The sequence below is a fragment of the Bradysia coprophila genome, assembly GCF_014529535.1.
Source record: "Bradysia coprophila strain Holo2 chromosome IV unlocalized genomic scaffold, BU_Bcop_v1 contig_84, whole genome shotgun sequence".
Classification (NCBI taxonomy): domain Eukaryota; kingdom Metazoa; phylum Arthropoda; class Insecta; order Diptera; family Sciaridae; genus Bradysia; species Bradysia coprophila.
Genome location: NW_023503376.1, coordinates 2,180,221 through 2,192,730, shown reverse-complemented (window position 1 = coordinate 2,192,730; position 12,510 = coordinate 2,180,221). Strand labels below are relative to the sequence as shown.

The 12,510-nt window shown below is 34.8% G+C and overlaps 2 protein-coding genes across 2 annotated transcripts; one reads left to right on the top strand and one right to left on the bottom strand.

Annotated features, from left to right (window-relative positions):
• The first annotated feature begins 7,139 nt into the window (after nucleotides 1-7,139).
• On the top strand, nucleotides 7,140-7,725 carry LOC119072802 (clotting factor B-like). The gene is made up of 3 exons (XM_037178099.1): nucleotides 7,140-7,423; nucleotides 7,491-7,561; nucleotides 7,614-7,725. Exons 1-3 carry the CDS (start codon nucleotides 7,183-7,185, stop codon nucleotides 7,704-7,706), a joined length of 405 nt encoding a protein of 134 aa, XP_037033994.1. The 5' UTR covers nucleotides 7,140-7,182; the 3' UTR covers nucleotides 7,707-7,725.
• A 2,788-nt stretch (nucleotides 7,726-10,513) lies between these two features.
• Nucleotides 10,514-11,642, bottom strand: LOC119072990 (keratin, type I cytoskeletal 9-like). The gene is made up of 2 exons (XM_037178313.1): nucleotides 11,576-11,642; nucleotides 10,514-11,145 (listed from the first exon to the last, which is right to left on the bottom strand). Exons 1-2 carry the CDS (start codon nucleotides 11,640-11,642, stop codon nucleotides 10,514-10,516), a joined length of 699 nt encoding a protein of 232 aa, XP_037034208.1.
• Nucleotides 11,643-12,510: the final 868 nt, after the last annotated feature.

Sequence of the window (12,510 nt, the reverse complement as noted above, 5' to 3'; positions counted from 1 at the left end):
TAACTAGCTTATTCCAAAAATATTTTTTTTAAATTTTTGGAATCATTTTAGTGGTCCGGAAAAATCATCAAAGTTTGTATGGGAATATATGAGAAAGATTTTTTTGTGCACAACTGCGCGTTGACTGGTCCAAGGTTCAAAAAATGTTAGAGCCAATGCGATTCGTATTCCCATCGGAAAACATAAGACAAACAGTGCCACTTTCTCCCAGTGCCAGTGAGGGTAATCCGGCACTGATTCAAGGGGAAACAATAAATTTATTCAATTTTTTTTTTTAATTAGTCAGCTTTCAACTTAAGATAATGACAATTTACCTAGTCAATCTAATCTGATGGCACATGCAAGGCGTTGTCCATTAAAAACGGTTTAAATGGAATCAGTCATCAGCGAGTTTTTGAAATTGGTTGAGAGAAAATGTATTGAATTCTCTCTCAAAAACCCAGCTGTCATTCGACATGTCGCGACATATTCCCTAGTTACGTAACTAGGTACGAAAAGTGACGTAACTGGGTGCAAAAAGTGACGTAACCGGGTACGAAAAGTGACGTAACTAGGTACGAAAAGTGACGTAACTGGGTACGAAAAGTGACGTAACTGGGTACGAAAAGTGACGTAACTGGGTACGAAAAGTGACGTAACTAGGTACGAAAAGTGACGTAACTGGGTACGAAAAGTGACGTAACTGGGTACGAAAAGTGACGTAACTGGGAACGAAAAGTGTAAAGAAAGTGAGAGAAAAAGTTGTTGTTTTGGCGCTCTATCTGGTGAGAGAATGTGACATCTTTGGTCCGCCTGAATAAAAAGTATTTTCTTGGCCACAAGTAGTACAGAAAAATTGAACTTTTCGATCGAAATCCGTCGAATTTCAGTCTTCAAGCGCCAAAAAATTAATTGTTATAATTTTATTGAATTATCAAGCTCGGTGCGGTGTTTTATAATTGTAATCCCACTGAATAACTACATCAATAAAATTAATCGCCTTTCACCTCCAATAAAGCTTATCAAAGCGATCAATAAAAAAAACTGCTGATTACGAATTGAAACGCATTCAATTCCTTATCAACTGTTAAAGTCGTTTTTCAAATTGTTAAAGTTACCGTCAGAACCAGTAAGTAACTCTGACTATCTAGACTATGTAGCTAATTTATGCAAATAGTATAAGTGGTGCATAATATGTGTTCATGGCGCTTGTAATTGTTTAACCCTAAACAAATAAAAAGAACGCATTCAGTCCCATGAATTACAATAATAACTCAACCAACTTACCGTGTCGCTACACCCTCTCGTTTTTCTTTCTTTTTTTTTTATGAAGTGTAGCTTACGTACATTTTTAGATAATAAAAAAAAAGTTCAGTTCTTTATCTGATGACATTTTATACAACACTTTAACGTAAACACGTTGGATTATATAATATTGAGAAAATGTGCATATGGAACTAGAATTTGTAAGTGCACCCAACCAATTAAATTTGCAATTTAAATTTTCATTTTTGTTATGCGTGTTCATTTCGCCATTTGATTTAGTTGTTGGCAGCTAAAAACATTAAAAAAATTATTGTCCTTTTATGAGTTTCACGGGCGAGCATTTTTTATGTATGCAGAAAGGTTACAGTAGTGACACACATATGGGGTTGGTTTCACTTAAGTGAAAAATTTTTATTTGAAGCATTAAAAGGAATGCATAGCGCAAATGGTTCACTTTCTTCACATCCATCTATTCATACAATGTATTGTGCTCTGTTCATAACATTAACACCCGTTAGGATTGGCTTGAATTGTAGAAAATGCTCTCCAACTGTATGATCTTCATCACTGGATTCGATTGAGTTTTCCTCAATTAAGTCAATTAAATCAAATTTCCTTTGCAGCCCACATACGAGTAACAAACCTATATATGGACACGGAGGAAGAGCATTTTCGAATTAATCACATTAGAGATTATGTACACTCATGTGAGCACTCGTCTTGATAGGCTCTTAATATGTGTGAGATAGCGTGGATTTTGAAAGTTTCTGCCATTAATTAAGAACAGTTTAACGGTTAAGGTTGATTCAATTGAATGTTTCTTTCACTGCGAAATTCGCAAATGATTTCTGGTAGTTGGGATCATTGCGTACTTGTTACATTAGACGGAGATTTAGTGTAGTAGTTACGCATCGACTCGGTTGAGAATTGTAGCATTTTTTGATAAATAATCACAGATATCAGTACTGGCTACCCAATAACCACTCAGCGGCTCGAAATATTGATTTTTGAAATTTAAGAATTTTTGGTGGCCTAGATTGCTGGCGGCTCTTCGAGTTTTAATACTTGATGGAAATTTGTTATATTTAAATCGAGATATTTAATACTTGGATGTAAAAATCGTATATCACACTAGTGCAACAATAATGTGTTGTGTTACAAGTGTTGTAATGTTGATTTTTTCAGCACTGTACCCAAGTTTACCACACGAGCGCAGCGAGCGATGTTTCAACGTTCTTGCAGCTTAAAATTTGGCCACGCAAAAAATCTTCCAAGAAGCCACATTTCCATACATTTTGGTCAATTTCAGTACTTTAAACGAAATGAAAAAATCCTACGTTACTTTGTTAGTCCGTCCGTCCGTCCGTCCGTGTTTCCTATCTTCTAAAGTCTTCTTTAGATTTTGTTGAAATTTTTTTAAATTTTTCTAAAATTTTTAAATTTTTCAAAATTTTTTACATTTTTAAAATTTTTCAATTTTTTTTAAAATTTTCAAAAATTTTTAGTAAATTTTTTCAAAATTTTTCAAAATTTTTCAAATTTTTTTAAATTTTTCAAAATTTTTCAAAATTTTTCAAAATTTTTCAAATTTTTCAAATTTTTTAAATTTTTCAAATTTTTTTTAATTTTTTGAATTTTTTCAATCTACTAATTCTTCCAAAGGAACTGATATCAGTCAAAAACACTCAAAAGAGTAAAAGTGACGCAAGTCCCTGTGCATACTTCCAAAACAACTGATATCGCTGGAGGTGACGCATTCTGCGCTTGTACGCAAAAACTGTAACAGCAAAAATTTGACCAAAGAAATTCTAGAAACAAAATTTTACCAAAAAAATTTTGCGTCACAAAGTGGCAGATGATTCGGACGTATTAGGACGTATTCTTGCCTATTTTAAAAAAATTCTTAAAAGTACTTTCCTCAACATCTGCCACTTTGTGACGCAACATTTTTTTGGTAAAATTTTGTTTCTAGAATTTCTTTGGTCAAATTTTTGCTGTTACAGTTTTTGCGTACAAGCGCAGAATGCGTCACCTCCAGCGATATCAGTTGTTTTGGAAGTATGCACAGGGACTTGCGTCACTTTTACTCTTTTGAGTGTTTTTGACTGATAACATACTACTTCCTAACTAGTGTTAAAATATCGTGACTTTATCGCTTATTTCCAACGTCATTCAGGAAAAACGTTGTTCCGAACTTATGGTAAAAGTATTTTTTTTTAACGAATGACAGGTTTCGAGCACGAGCGTTCTGGAAGCATGCGTTAGGAAAGTAACAATTTTTGACACAAATTCCTTTCATAGGGTCGACACTATAACAGAACATAATGAAATAAAAATCTTGAGCCAAGTAGAAGCGCGATGGGATTATGACGGTTAGTCTTGATTTTCACCTACGAAAAAAGCACTCACTTTAGACAATAGAAAAGAGCGTGGTTAAGCTAAATGTAGGCAAAACGGAGCAGTTTTTCTGTAAGTGGAAATCACGCCTTAAGTTAGCCCAAAATTATTGAAATTTTTTCCACACATATGTATGTTAGCAAACTCGTTTACGACTTCCGAATATCCAATAGTTCCTCCGAGAATTTGCCGGGAACTCTGCCATTGTTAGCTTAAAAGTTTTATCAAGCGAAAACGAAGTGGTATTTTTCATATTTGATGATATCTTTCCATCTAAGTCCTTTTTCAAAAATGTACGACCGCAATTTCGACCACGAATCTGTTAGCTTTCAACAGAAAATACATTTGGTTGTAGTTGTTTGACCAGCTCTGAGAGAAGTGAGCAGTTTAATGAAATTTTCATAAACTGCTCACGTTTCTCAGAGCCGGTCAAACTGCTACAACCAAATCTATTTTCTTTTGAAAGCTACCACATTCGTGGTCGGAATTGCAGTCGTACATTTTTCAAAAAGGATTCTGATGAAAAGATATCATCAAAAGTAAACTAAAATCCAGTGTTTAAAAATCAGTCAAAAACACTCAAAAGAGTAAAAGTGACGCAAGTCCCTGTGCATACTTCCAAAACAACTGATATCGCTGGAGGTGACGCATTCTGCGCTTGTACGCAAAAACTGTAACAGCAAAAATTTGACCAAAGTAATTCTAGAAACAAAATTTTACCAAAAAAAATTTGCGTCACAAAGTGGCAGATGATTCGGACGTATTAGGACGTATTCTTGCCTATTTTAAAAAAATTCTTAAAAGTACTTTCCTCAACATCTGCCACTTGTGACGCAAAAATTTGTTGGTAAAATTTTGTTTCTAGAAATTCTTTGGTCAAATTTTTGCTGTTACAGTTTTTGCGTACAAGCGCAGAATGCGTCACCTCCAGCGATATCAGTTGTTTTGGAAGTATGCACAGGGACTTGCGTCACTTTTACTCTTTTGAGTGTTTTTGACTGATATCAGTTCTTTTGGAAGAATTAGTAGATTGTTATATTTAAAAAATTTAAAAAATTTAAAAAAAATTTTAAATTTGAAAAATTTGAAAACTTTGAAAATTTTGAATTTTTTTTTGATAATTTTGAAATTTTTCTTGAAAATTGTAAAAAAAATATTTGGATTTTTTTTTTTAAATTTGAAAATTTTGAAGAAAAATTTAAAAAATTTAAAAATAAAGTCGAAGCATTATAATTTGATCGATTCTATTCATTTTTAAATAATTGTAGTTTTCGAAGAAATCATTTCGAAAACATTACAGTATAAAAGCTTACACATGCGCATTAGAGCTGTTTACTCTCTACCTGCGGGTAATCCGTTCAAATGCACGCGTCTAAGCTTTTATACTGTAATTAGGGAATGCAATCCCGGGATTAATCCCGGTACTAATCCCGGAAAATTCCAGCACCGAAAACCGGTTTTCACCAAAAAATACCGGGATTTATCCCGAAAGATTAAAATTAAATAAATTGAAAATTTTTAGTCGGATTTTTAGCATTTACAAAGCAATTTCGTATGGCAACGGCTTTTGATGATTAGACAGGAGTTGAATTTTTTTCGAAAATGGTGAGAATCTAGTGATCAAAAGCATATGACAAAATGACAACGTGTTAACTACGCGTTTACAACGCATCATAAGGTGCCTGAGCTTTGATTTGGCATGGCTACATACATTTAAGCGAGCAGATGTTGTACATATCAATAGATAAGGTTCCAGGTATTTGCCTACACAAGGATTGATTCACGCCTTCTGTCCTGAGAATCTTATACAAACACATCGGAATAAAGTCCAGAGATACTGGATCACTTTTTAAAAAAGTCGCATCATGAAATGGTCTTAATGTACATGATTTAATGTTCATACATATTCATGAGTGTAAACTACTCATCAAACCGACTAGCGTAGAGTTGAGTAAAGTAGAGTAGAGATGGCTTTTTCTGATTGCGGTTATTTGTGTCGTTCAAGATTTAACGGTGAGACGCTGCAACACTTGTGCTTTCTTTGAGCGTTTTTCAGAGAGAAAATTGACGTTGCTAATGTCATTAGAAATGAGTATATTAAGGTTTGTACGTTAAATTTAAGAATTTGTCAAGCCCGTAGTTAGGAGGAAATTTGCTGTGATCCTTTTGGGATTTAGAAAGAAAATAAAAATTTTAAACTAATAGGCCAAAAATTTTTTTAAATTCAAAAAATTCTTTACTTGCCTCACTGGCATATTTCTAACTCTTCATTTATCTTGCATAAGTTACTAATCAAAGAAAATCTAATAATTAGCAATGTTAGACTTAACATTTGTGTAAGTTGAAACGAAAATTTCTTTGCTTTTGAAAACTCATGTAGTTTCATAATATTGCACACAGCCCGTCTTGTAAAACCACCCTGACTACAGGACCCAGAGTACAGACTACATTGTAAAGTTTCAAACAAAACGACGATAAGTTTTTTGAATTCTGCTTTTTAAAATTTCTTCTTAGAAATCCAAATTTTTATCAAGAAATAAGTCATTTCGATTTTTCTTTCCAATCCCGAAAATACCGGTATTCCCGGTATTGATACTGAATCAAATCCCGAATCCCGGTTTTGTAAAAACGGTCCGGGATTGCATTCCCTAACTGTAATGTTTTCGAAATGATTTCTTCGAAAACTACAATTATTTAAAAATGAATTAAATGAGTAGAATCGATCAAATTATAATGCTCCGGCTTTATTTGAAAAATTTAAAAAATTTTGATAAATTTTGAAAATTTTAAAAAATGTAAAAAATTTTGAAAAATGTGAAAATTTTAAAAAATTTAAAAAATTTTGAAAAATTTGAAAAAAATTTATAAATTTTTCAAAATTTTTCAAAATTTTTCAAATTTTTGAAAAATTTTGAAAAATTTAAAAAAATTTAAAAAATGTAAAAAATTTAAAAAAGTTAAAAAAATGATGAAAAATTTAAAAAATTTAAAAAATTTTGAAAAATGTGATAATTTTAAAAAATTTAAAAAATTTTGAAAAATTTAAAAAAAATTGAAAAATTTATAAAATTTTGAAAATTTTTGATAATTTTGAAAAATTTTGAAAAATTTAAAAAAATTTAAAAAATGTAAAAAATTTAAAAAAGTTAAAAAATTTTGAAAAATGTAAAAAAAATTTGAAAAATTTTAAAAATGAAAAATTTAAAAAATTTTGAAAAATTTAAAAAATTTTGAAAAATTTTGAAAACTTTTGAAAAATTTAAAAAATTTAAAAAATACTAAATTTAGGAAAAAAAATTGAGGCGAGCAGAGCTTACCAAAAGCGAACAAATTTGTTCTACCATACCCATACACACACACACACTTAAAGGTGTTCTTATATTGGGCCTATTTGGGAACTTCGAGGAGCCCTAGCTCCGAAACGAGGCCGGTTGCCCCCAATTTTTTTTTTCTGGAATGTCTTAGAATGACGACTAGAATCTACTCCCAAAATCTTCCAACACAAGAACAGAGACATTGCTTTGATTAAATTAGCCGAAAATGTCAACTTTACCAATTTCATTCGTCCTTTGCTTGCCAGACAACGACCAATACAATTTCACTAAACTTTTTTTGCATATGTGCAAAAAAGAGTCCAAAACTTCGGCCGTAAGCACAGTGATTGCATCACCACTGTCACCACAAGATTGTGATATTATGTTCCGAAGGAAAAAAGCCACAATCACCGCGGAAGAGTTTTGTGCATGGGATGAGACTGGTGATTCGTGCTCAGGCGATTTGGGTAGATTCTAATCGAAAATAATTGAAGGTGCAAAATTGTTGAATAAGAAAAATCGATTTATTTCAAGGTGGTCCACTAACTGCAATCGATAACGGGAGATACAGCGTTATTGGGCTAAATTCACATATTAACACAAGGGTATGCCAAGAGTAATTTCGTTGATAGAATGATTTTCTACTTCGTTTCTCAGGTGAAATTTAATTACGGCGACTATCCAGGCATTTATCTACGAGTCGGATCGCATCTATCGTGGATCAGAAAAGTTACAAGTTTGAGTAATTAACAAAAACGAAACCAATAAAATCAGTATACAAAATGGCAGCGTCTGTTATTTCTTGCAGAAATTACAATTGTGCGCTCCTCTTATCTTACCGTTAAAGTGAAATTGAAGTTTGAAATTTTACGCTCAATTGTCTTAAACTAAAAATGTCTTGCCACCACGGTGAAGCCAGGGCAGTAACATGTGCCTTTAGAGTGAGGGTATCCAGGACAAAATGAAGAAATTGTTATCAAAAGTTAAACACCAGATTATATGAAAAGACGAAATGATAAGCAATTTGAAGGTATAGATTTGGAGAACCATCATAATTTGTAGTGATGTTGACGTGACTACGCTATAGGGATGCAATAGGGTTACGGATTTTGACTTACTAACAGATGTTTTTATAGATTCAGAACTAACGCTTCTGATTCATTTACTAGGAAGGCAATGGTTCCGAAAGGTTGTGTAGCCAGGGGCGGATCCAGCTTTTGTTCTGACTCGGGCGGTTAGAAGACAACAATTTTCTGACCCGGGCGGTTTTTGTTTTTTAGAAAAAATTCCATATAAAAATCACCCTCTGACCCGGGCGATCGCGATTACCGCGCATAGGTGGATCCGCGCCTGTGTGTAGCGTTTAATGCTCAGTGGCTACAGTAGTTTGACCTGTTCATGCTCGTCAGCAAAGTATTCAGGACGGAAAACGCTTATCAGCTTATCCGGTCAGGAATCTGATAATATTTCAATTAGTACCAATCATTTCAACAGGAACTTCAAAACGATCCCAACGATTATATTCGAGCGTTACAAATTGAACAAAGATTGTCTGCACAAGTATGGCTTTCAACATATTTTTTACCTCACACATTCATTTTTAATGTGATAGTAATACTTTATACGGGTACTTCGAAGAAGTAAGACCTTCAGTTCACCAGTAAAGATGATACTTTTTGCGAGGGCAATACCTTTACATAAAACAATTCAACAGATTAATTGGATGCGCGATAAAGTTGATAATTTCCCGCTGTACGTGACGTTACAACAATATTGTATGTTGAGATGAATAATTAAATGCCGACATGTTCAATTAGTGAGACAAAAAGAAATTAAATTTTGCTGACTCGAACTCGTTTCGCACTCATGAATAAGGCTCGGAACGGGTTCGGGTTGACCTGTTTTAGTTCAGGTTGACCTGAACCGGATTCACGACCCGAACCTGAAAAATTATTTCGGGTTCAACCCGAACTTGACTCGAACTTGAATTTTCGATTTCGGGTTTAACCCGAACCTGACCTGAACCCGAAATTGTTCAACCCGAATTTGACCTGAACCTGAATTTTCAATTTCAATTTCGACCCGAACCTGAACTGAACCCGAAATTTTAAATTTAATCAGGTCGGGTTCGGGTAACCCGAAATTTTGAGCGTTTATTACACTAAAAAAAGTCAAAAATTTCGGGTTACCCGAACCCGACCTGATTAAATTTAAAATTTCGGGTTCAGTTCAGGTTCGGGTCGAACTCGAAATTGAAAATTCAGGTTCAGGTCAAATTCGGGTTGAACAATTTCAGGTTCAGATCAGGTTCGGGTTAAACCCGAAATCGAAAATTCAAGTTCGGGTCAAGTTCGGGTTGAACCCGAAATAATTTTTCAGGTTCGGGTTAAATCAAGTTCGGGTTCCGGTCTGACCGAACCCGACCCGTTCCGAGCCTTACTCATGAAATACATTCCACTTTTCATGTTGAATAAAGGCTCACTGGTATGTGCGTAGCTGCTGTTATGTTTTTTGTAAACATAGAAACTGATTGGCCCATTTTCCACCACTGAATAATTTCTATGTTAAGTGTTATCAGTAAACATGTATAGCTTCTCCACGTATTTTGACTTTATAGTGTTGATATCTCTGTAAATCCACTAAAAATATCTTGACTCAACTATGCGTGTTGTTGAGAAAAGATCACCTCTTGCGAAACTAGAGGTCATTGTCTGATAACCGAAAAAAGAGAGAAAAAAATTCTTTTTACGAATACATCAAAAAATGTAAATAGCAGCGTTCATCATCAGTTGTAATAGTTATCTTGATCGTGCAACGTAAAAACTATCAATTCTGTAGTAACTGCAACACACACACACACCGAAAAAAACCATTAAACCGAAAAGTATGATTAAGCAAAGTATTTTATTGTTTGTGTTTTTCTCATCGACAAATGCATTCGCGATTAATGATGCCAGTTCAAATCGTTTACACCATCGTCGCTTCAAACGCAACATTAGCGTTAGTACACCAAACATAATCCAAATTACCAACGAACTAACAACAGAATGGCCTTTGAATGAGAATGATTCTATCAGAAACGACTTGCTGATAGGTCAATGTGGCATTCGTGATCGGAGAATTCATACCGAAGATATATTGGTGGAAAATTCAGGGCCGAGTACGCTGAACGGAACGCTAGAGGTATTTTTTGTTTTGTTTAAAAATTATGTGCAAAAACGGAATCACAACTACTTCAGATCTACGTTAATTCACCCATTGCGATGACTTGCGTTAAAGTAGAAGACAAAATTGGTACGGGAGCAATTCCGAGTTACAATTCCGGCGGTCCAGGACACAATTGGATATTTATTGATGTTCAGTGTAGGTATGGACAAGGTTTTCACTTTGAAATCCACATTTTCGGGGAATGAACACGAACAACACAGAGATTGTCTAGTTTATCAATCGGTTTTATGTGTAAATAAATATTGCAGTGGGCTTCAACATTAGTTCAATTGAATAGCTATTCAAATTTCCATTAAATCTAAATTAATACGGAAGTAAGGCAGGCGAACCTATTTGCTCAGTGGTTTCACCCGAACGGGTGGTGATGGATCAATGTCGGGAATGGTTGGATCTTTGTTAGGAAAGTTTTTTATATTTTCGCTCAGAGATTGCTGGTGGGGATATTCGGCCTTATCGAAGTTTCGTGATCTAGAACTCTTTGTACTGCTGCTACCGCCAAAACCAGACGATCCTCCACTACCACCGCCAAAACCAGACGATCCTCCACTGCTACCGCCTAAACTAGACGATCCTCCAGTGCTACCGCCGCCGAAACCAGATGATCCTCCATTGCTATTACCACCAGATGATCCTCCACTGTTACTACCGCCAAAACCAGACGACCCTCCATTGTTGCTTGATCCTCCATTAGTGCTACCACCAGATGATCCTCCATTACTGCTACCTTCAGATGATCCTCCATTACTGCTACCAAAAGATGATCCTCCATTACCGTTACCACCTGATGGTCCTCCGTTGCTGTTACCACCAGAACCAGACGATCCTCCATTGCCACTTGGCGATCCATTACCGTTTCCATCGAAACCCGGCGATCCATTGCTGTTGCCGGAAGAAGAATTTCCGTCCCCTAGCCCGTTAGCTGGACCGTTTCCGTCTTGTTTGTCATCTGCATCTTTCTTCCCTTCAACAAAATCTAAAGAAGACTTTAGAAGATAGGAAACACGGACGGACGGACGGACTAACAAAGTAACGTAGGATTTTTTCATTTCGTTTAAAGTACTGAAATTGACCAAAATGTATGGAATTGGGGCTTCCTGGAAGATTTTTTGCGTGGCCAAATTTTAAGCTGCAAGAACGTGTGATAGCTCGTTGAATTCGTACGGACGCCTAGTTTTTTTTTAATGGTAATTTGGAATCATTTGTATTTGAATTGTAGAACTTCAATATTTGCTGTATATATGGTTCTGCAGTCTACGGCAAAAAATTTTTTTTAAAATTTTTTCTAGTAATAGGACTTGCGTCACGGGCGCTATGCTAACGCGCGCCCATGATCGCCCGAATGTATGCTTTTCAGCAAAGTACCGATGCCTCTTAACAGAGGCCAGAAATACTGGCTGCGTTAATCGGATAATTATATTTTCTGTCGTAGACGCGGCCGCAATTTCCAAGTGGAATCATCATTGAGGATAAAGTAAACAATAATTTCCGTTCAGTGAGATTAGTAATTTCCGTTTAATTAAATAGTTGCAAATAATTACGTTTCCATTTAATCGGAACGGTTTCGCATATGGCAAATAAGGTCATACAATATTTGAACATAATAAATCCTCTTGTGTTGCTACTACTGAAACAATTTCTAAGTTTAATGGTTGAATCTCGCCCCCGGGTTTTATTTCGTTATAATACTTCAATTCGTAATACCACACACTCTTAATCCAGAAATATAAACCAATTTCCCGAATGCAACCAATAAATAAATATATCCCCCCGCACACACATCATCATTCCGTTTAACAGTGATGTTAGCTCATTGATTCCCGGTTATTATTTATTTCGTTTCGGATTTGTGTGAACAAGTTAGAATATGCTTGAGCGCGACTAAACTCCCCCCTCTGATACAAGATTTATTTTTGTTTATTATTCGCAAGCAATTTTCCATACAAATTGATGCGGGATTTCTATTAACAAGGGCATGTATGCCCAAAATTGTCTGTTTGTTTAGATTTCGAAATGATCATGACATTATAATATGTGTGCTTTCTGTTTTTCGATTCACAAGGCACGGCTATGCCATTCAGACTCGTCTTCATGCAACATGAATGAATATTTTACATCGAATAATGTTCTCCTCTCTGTACAAAAAACTGTTTTTTTTTTTATTTTCATTTTATTTTGCGTAATAAGGATATGCAGTGTAGAACGTATGGAGTATATTATGAATTCGAATGATATTGAACCAATGCGACAGCTTGCGGATTGTGGATTTAAATCAACCGTAAATTTATTTGTATTCTTTATGGGCTTAGTATACATATTTATACGACTG

Bases quoted from the DNA above. Each gene is read 5' to 3' on its own strand.
- LOC119072802 (XM_037178099.1), top strand. From the start codon at position 7,183: ATGTCAACTTTACCAATTTCATTCGTCCTTTGCTTGCCAGACAACGAC. The intron at 7,424-7,490 runs GTAGATTCTAAT...ATTTATTTCAAG, and splicing joins TTCGTGCTCAGGCGATTTGG to GTGGTCCACTAACTGCAATC. The intron at 7,562-7,613 runs GTATGCCAAGAG...TTCGTTTCTCAG, and splicing joins ATTCACATATTAACACAAGG to GTGAAATTTAATTACGGCGA.
- LOC119072990 (XM_037178313.1), bottom strand. From the start codon at position 11,642: ATGATTCCACTTGGAAATTGCGGCCGCGTCTACGACAGAAAATATAAT. The intron at 11,146-11,575 runs GTATTTCTGGCC...ATTTTGTTGAAG, and splicing joins TTATCCGATTAACGCAGCCA to GGAAGAAAGATGCAGATGAC.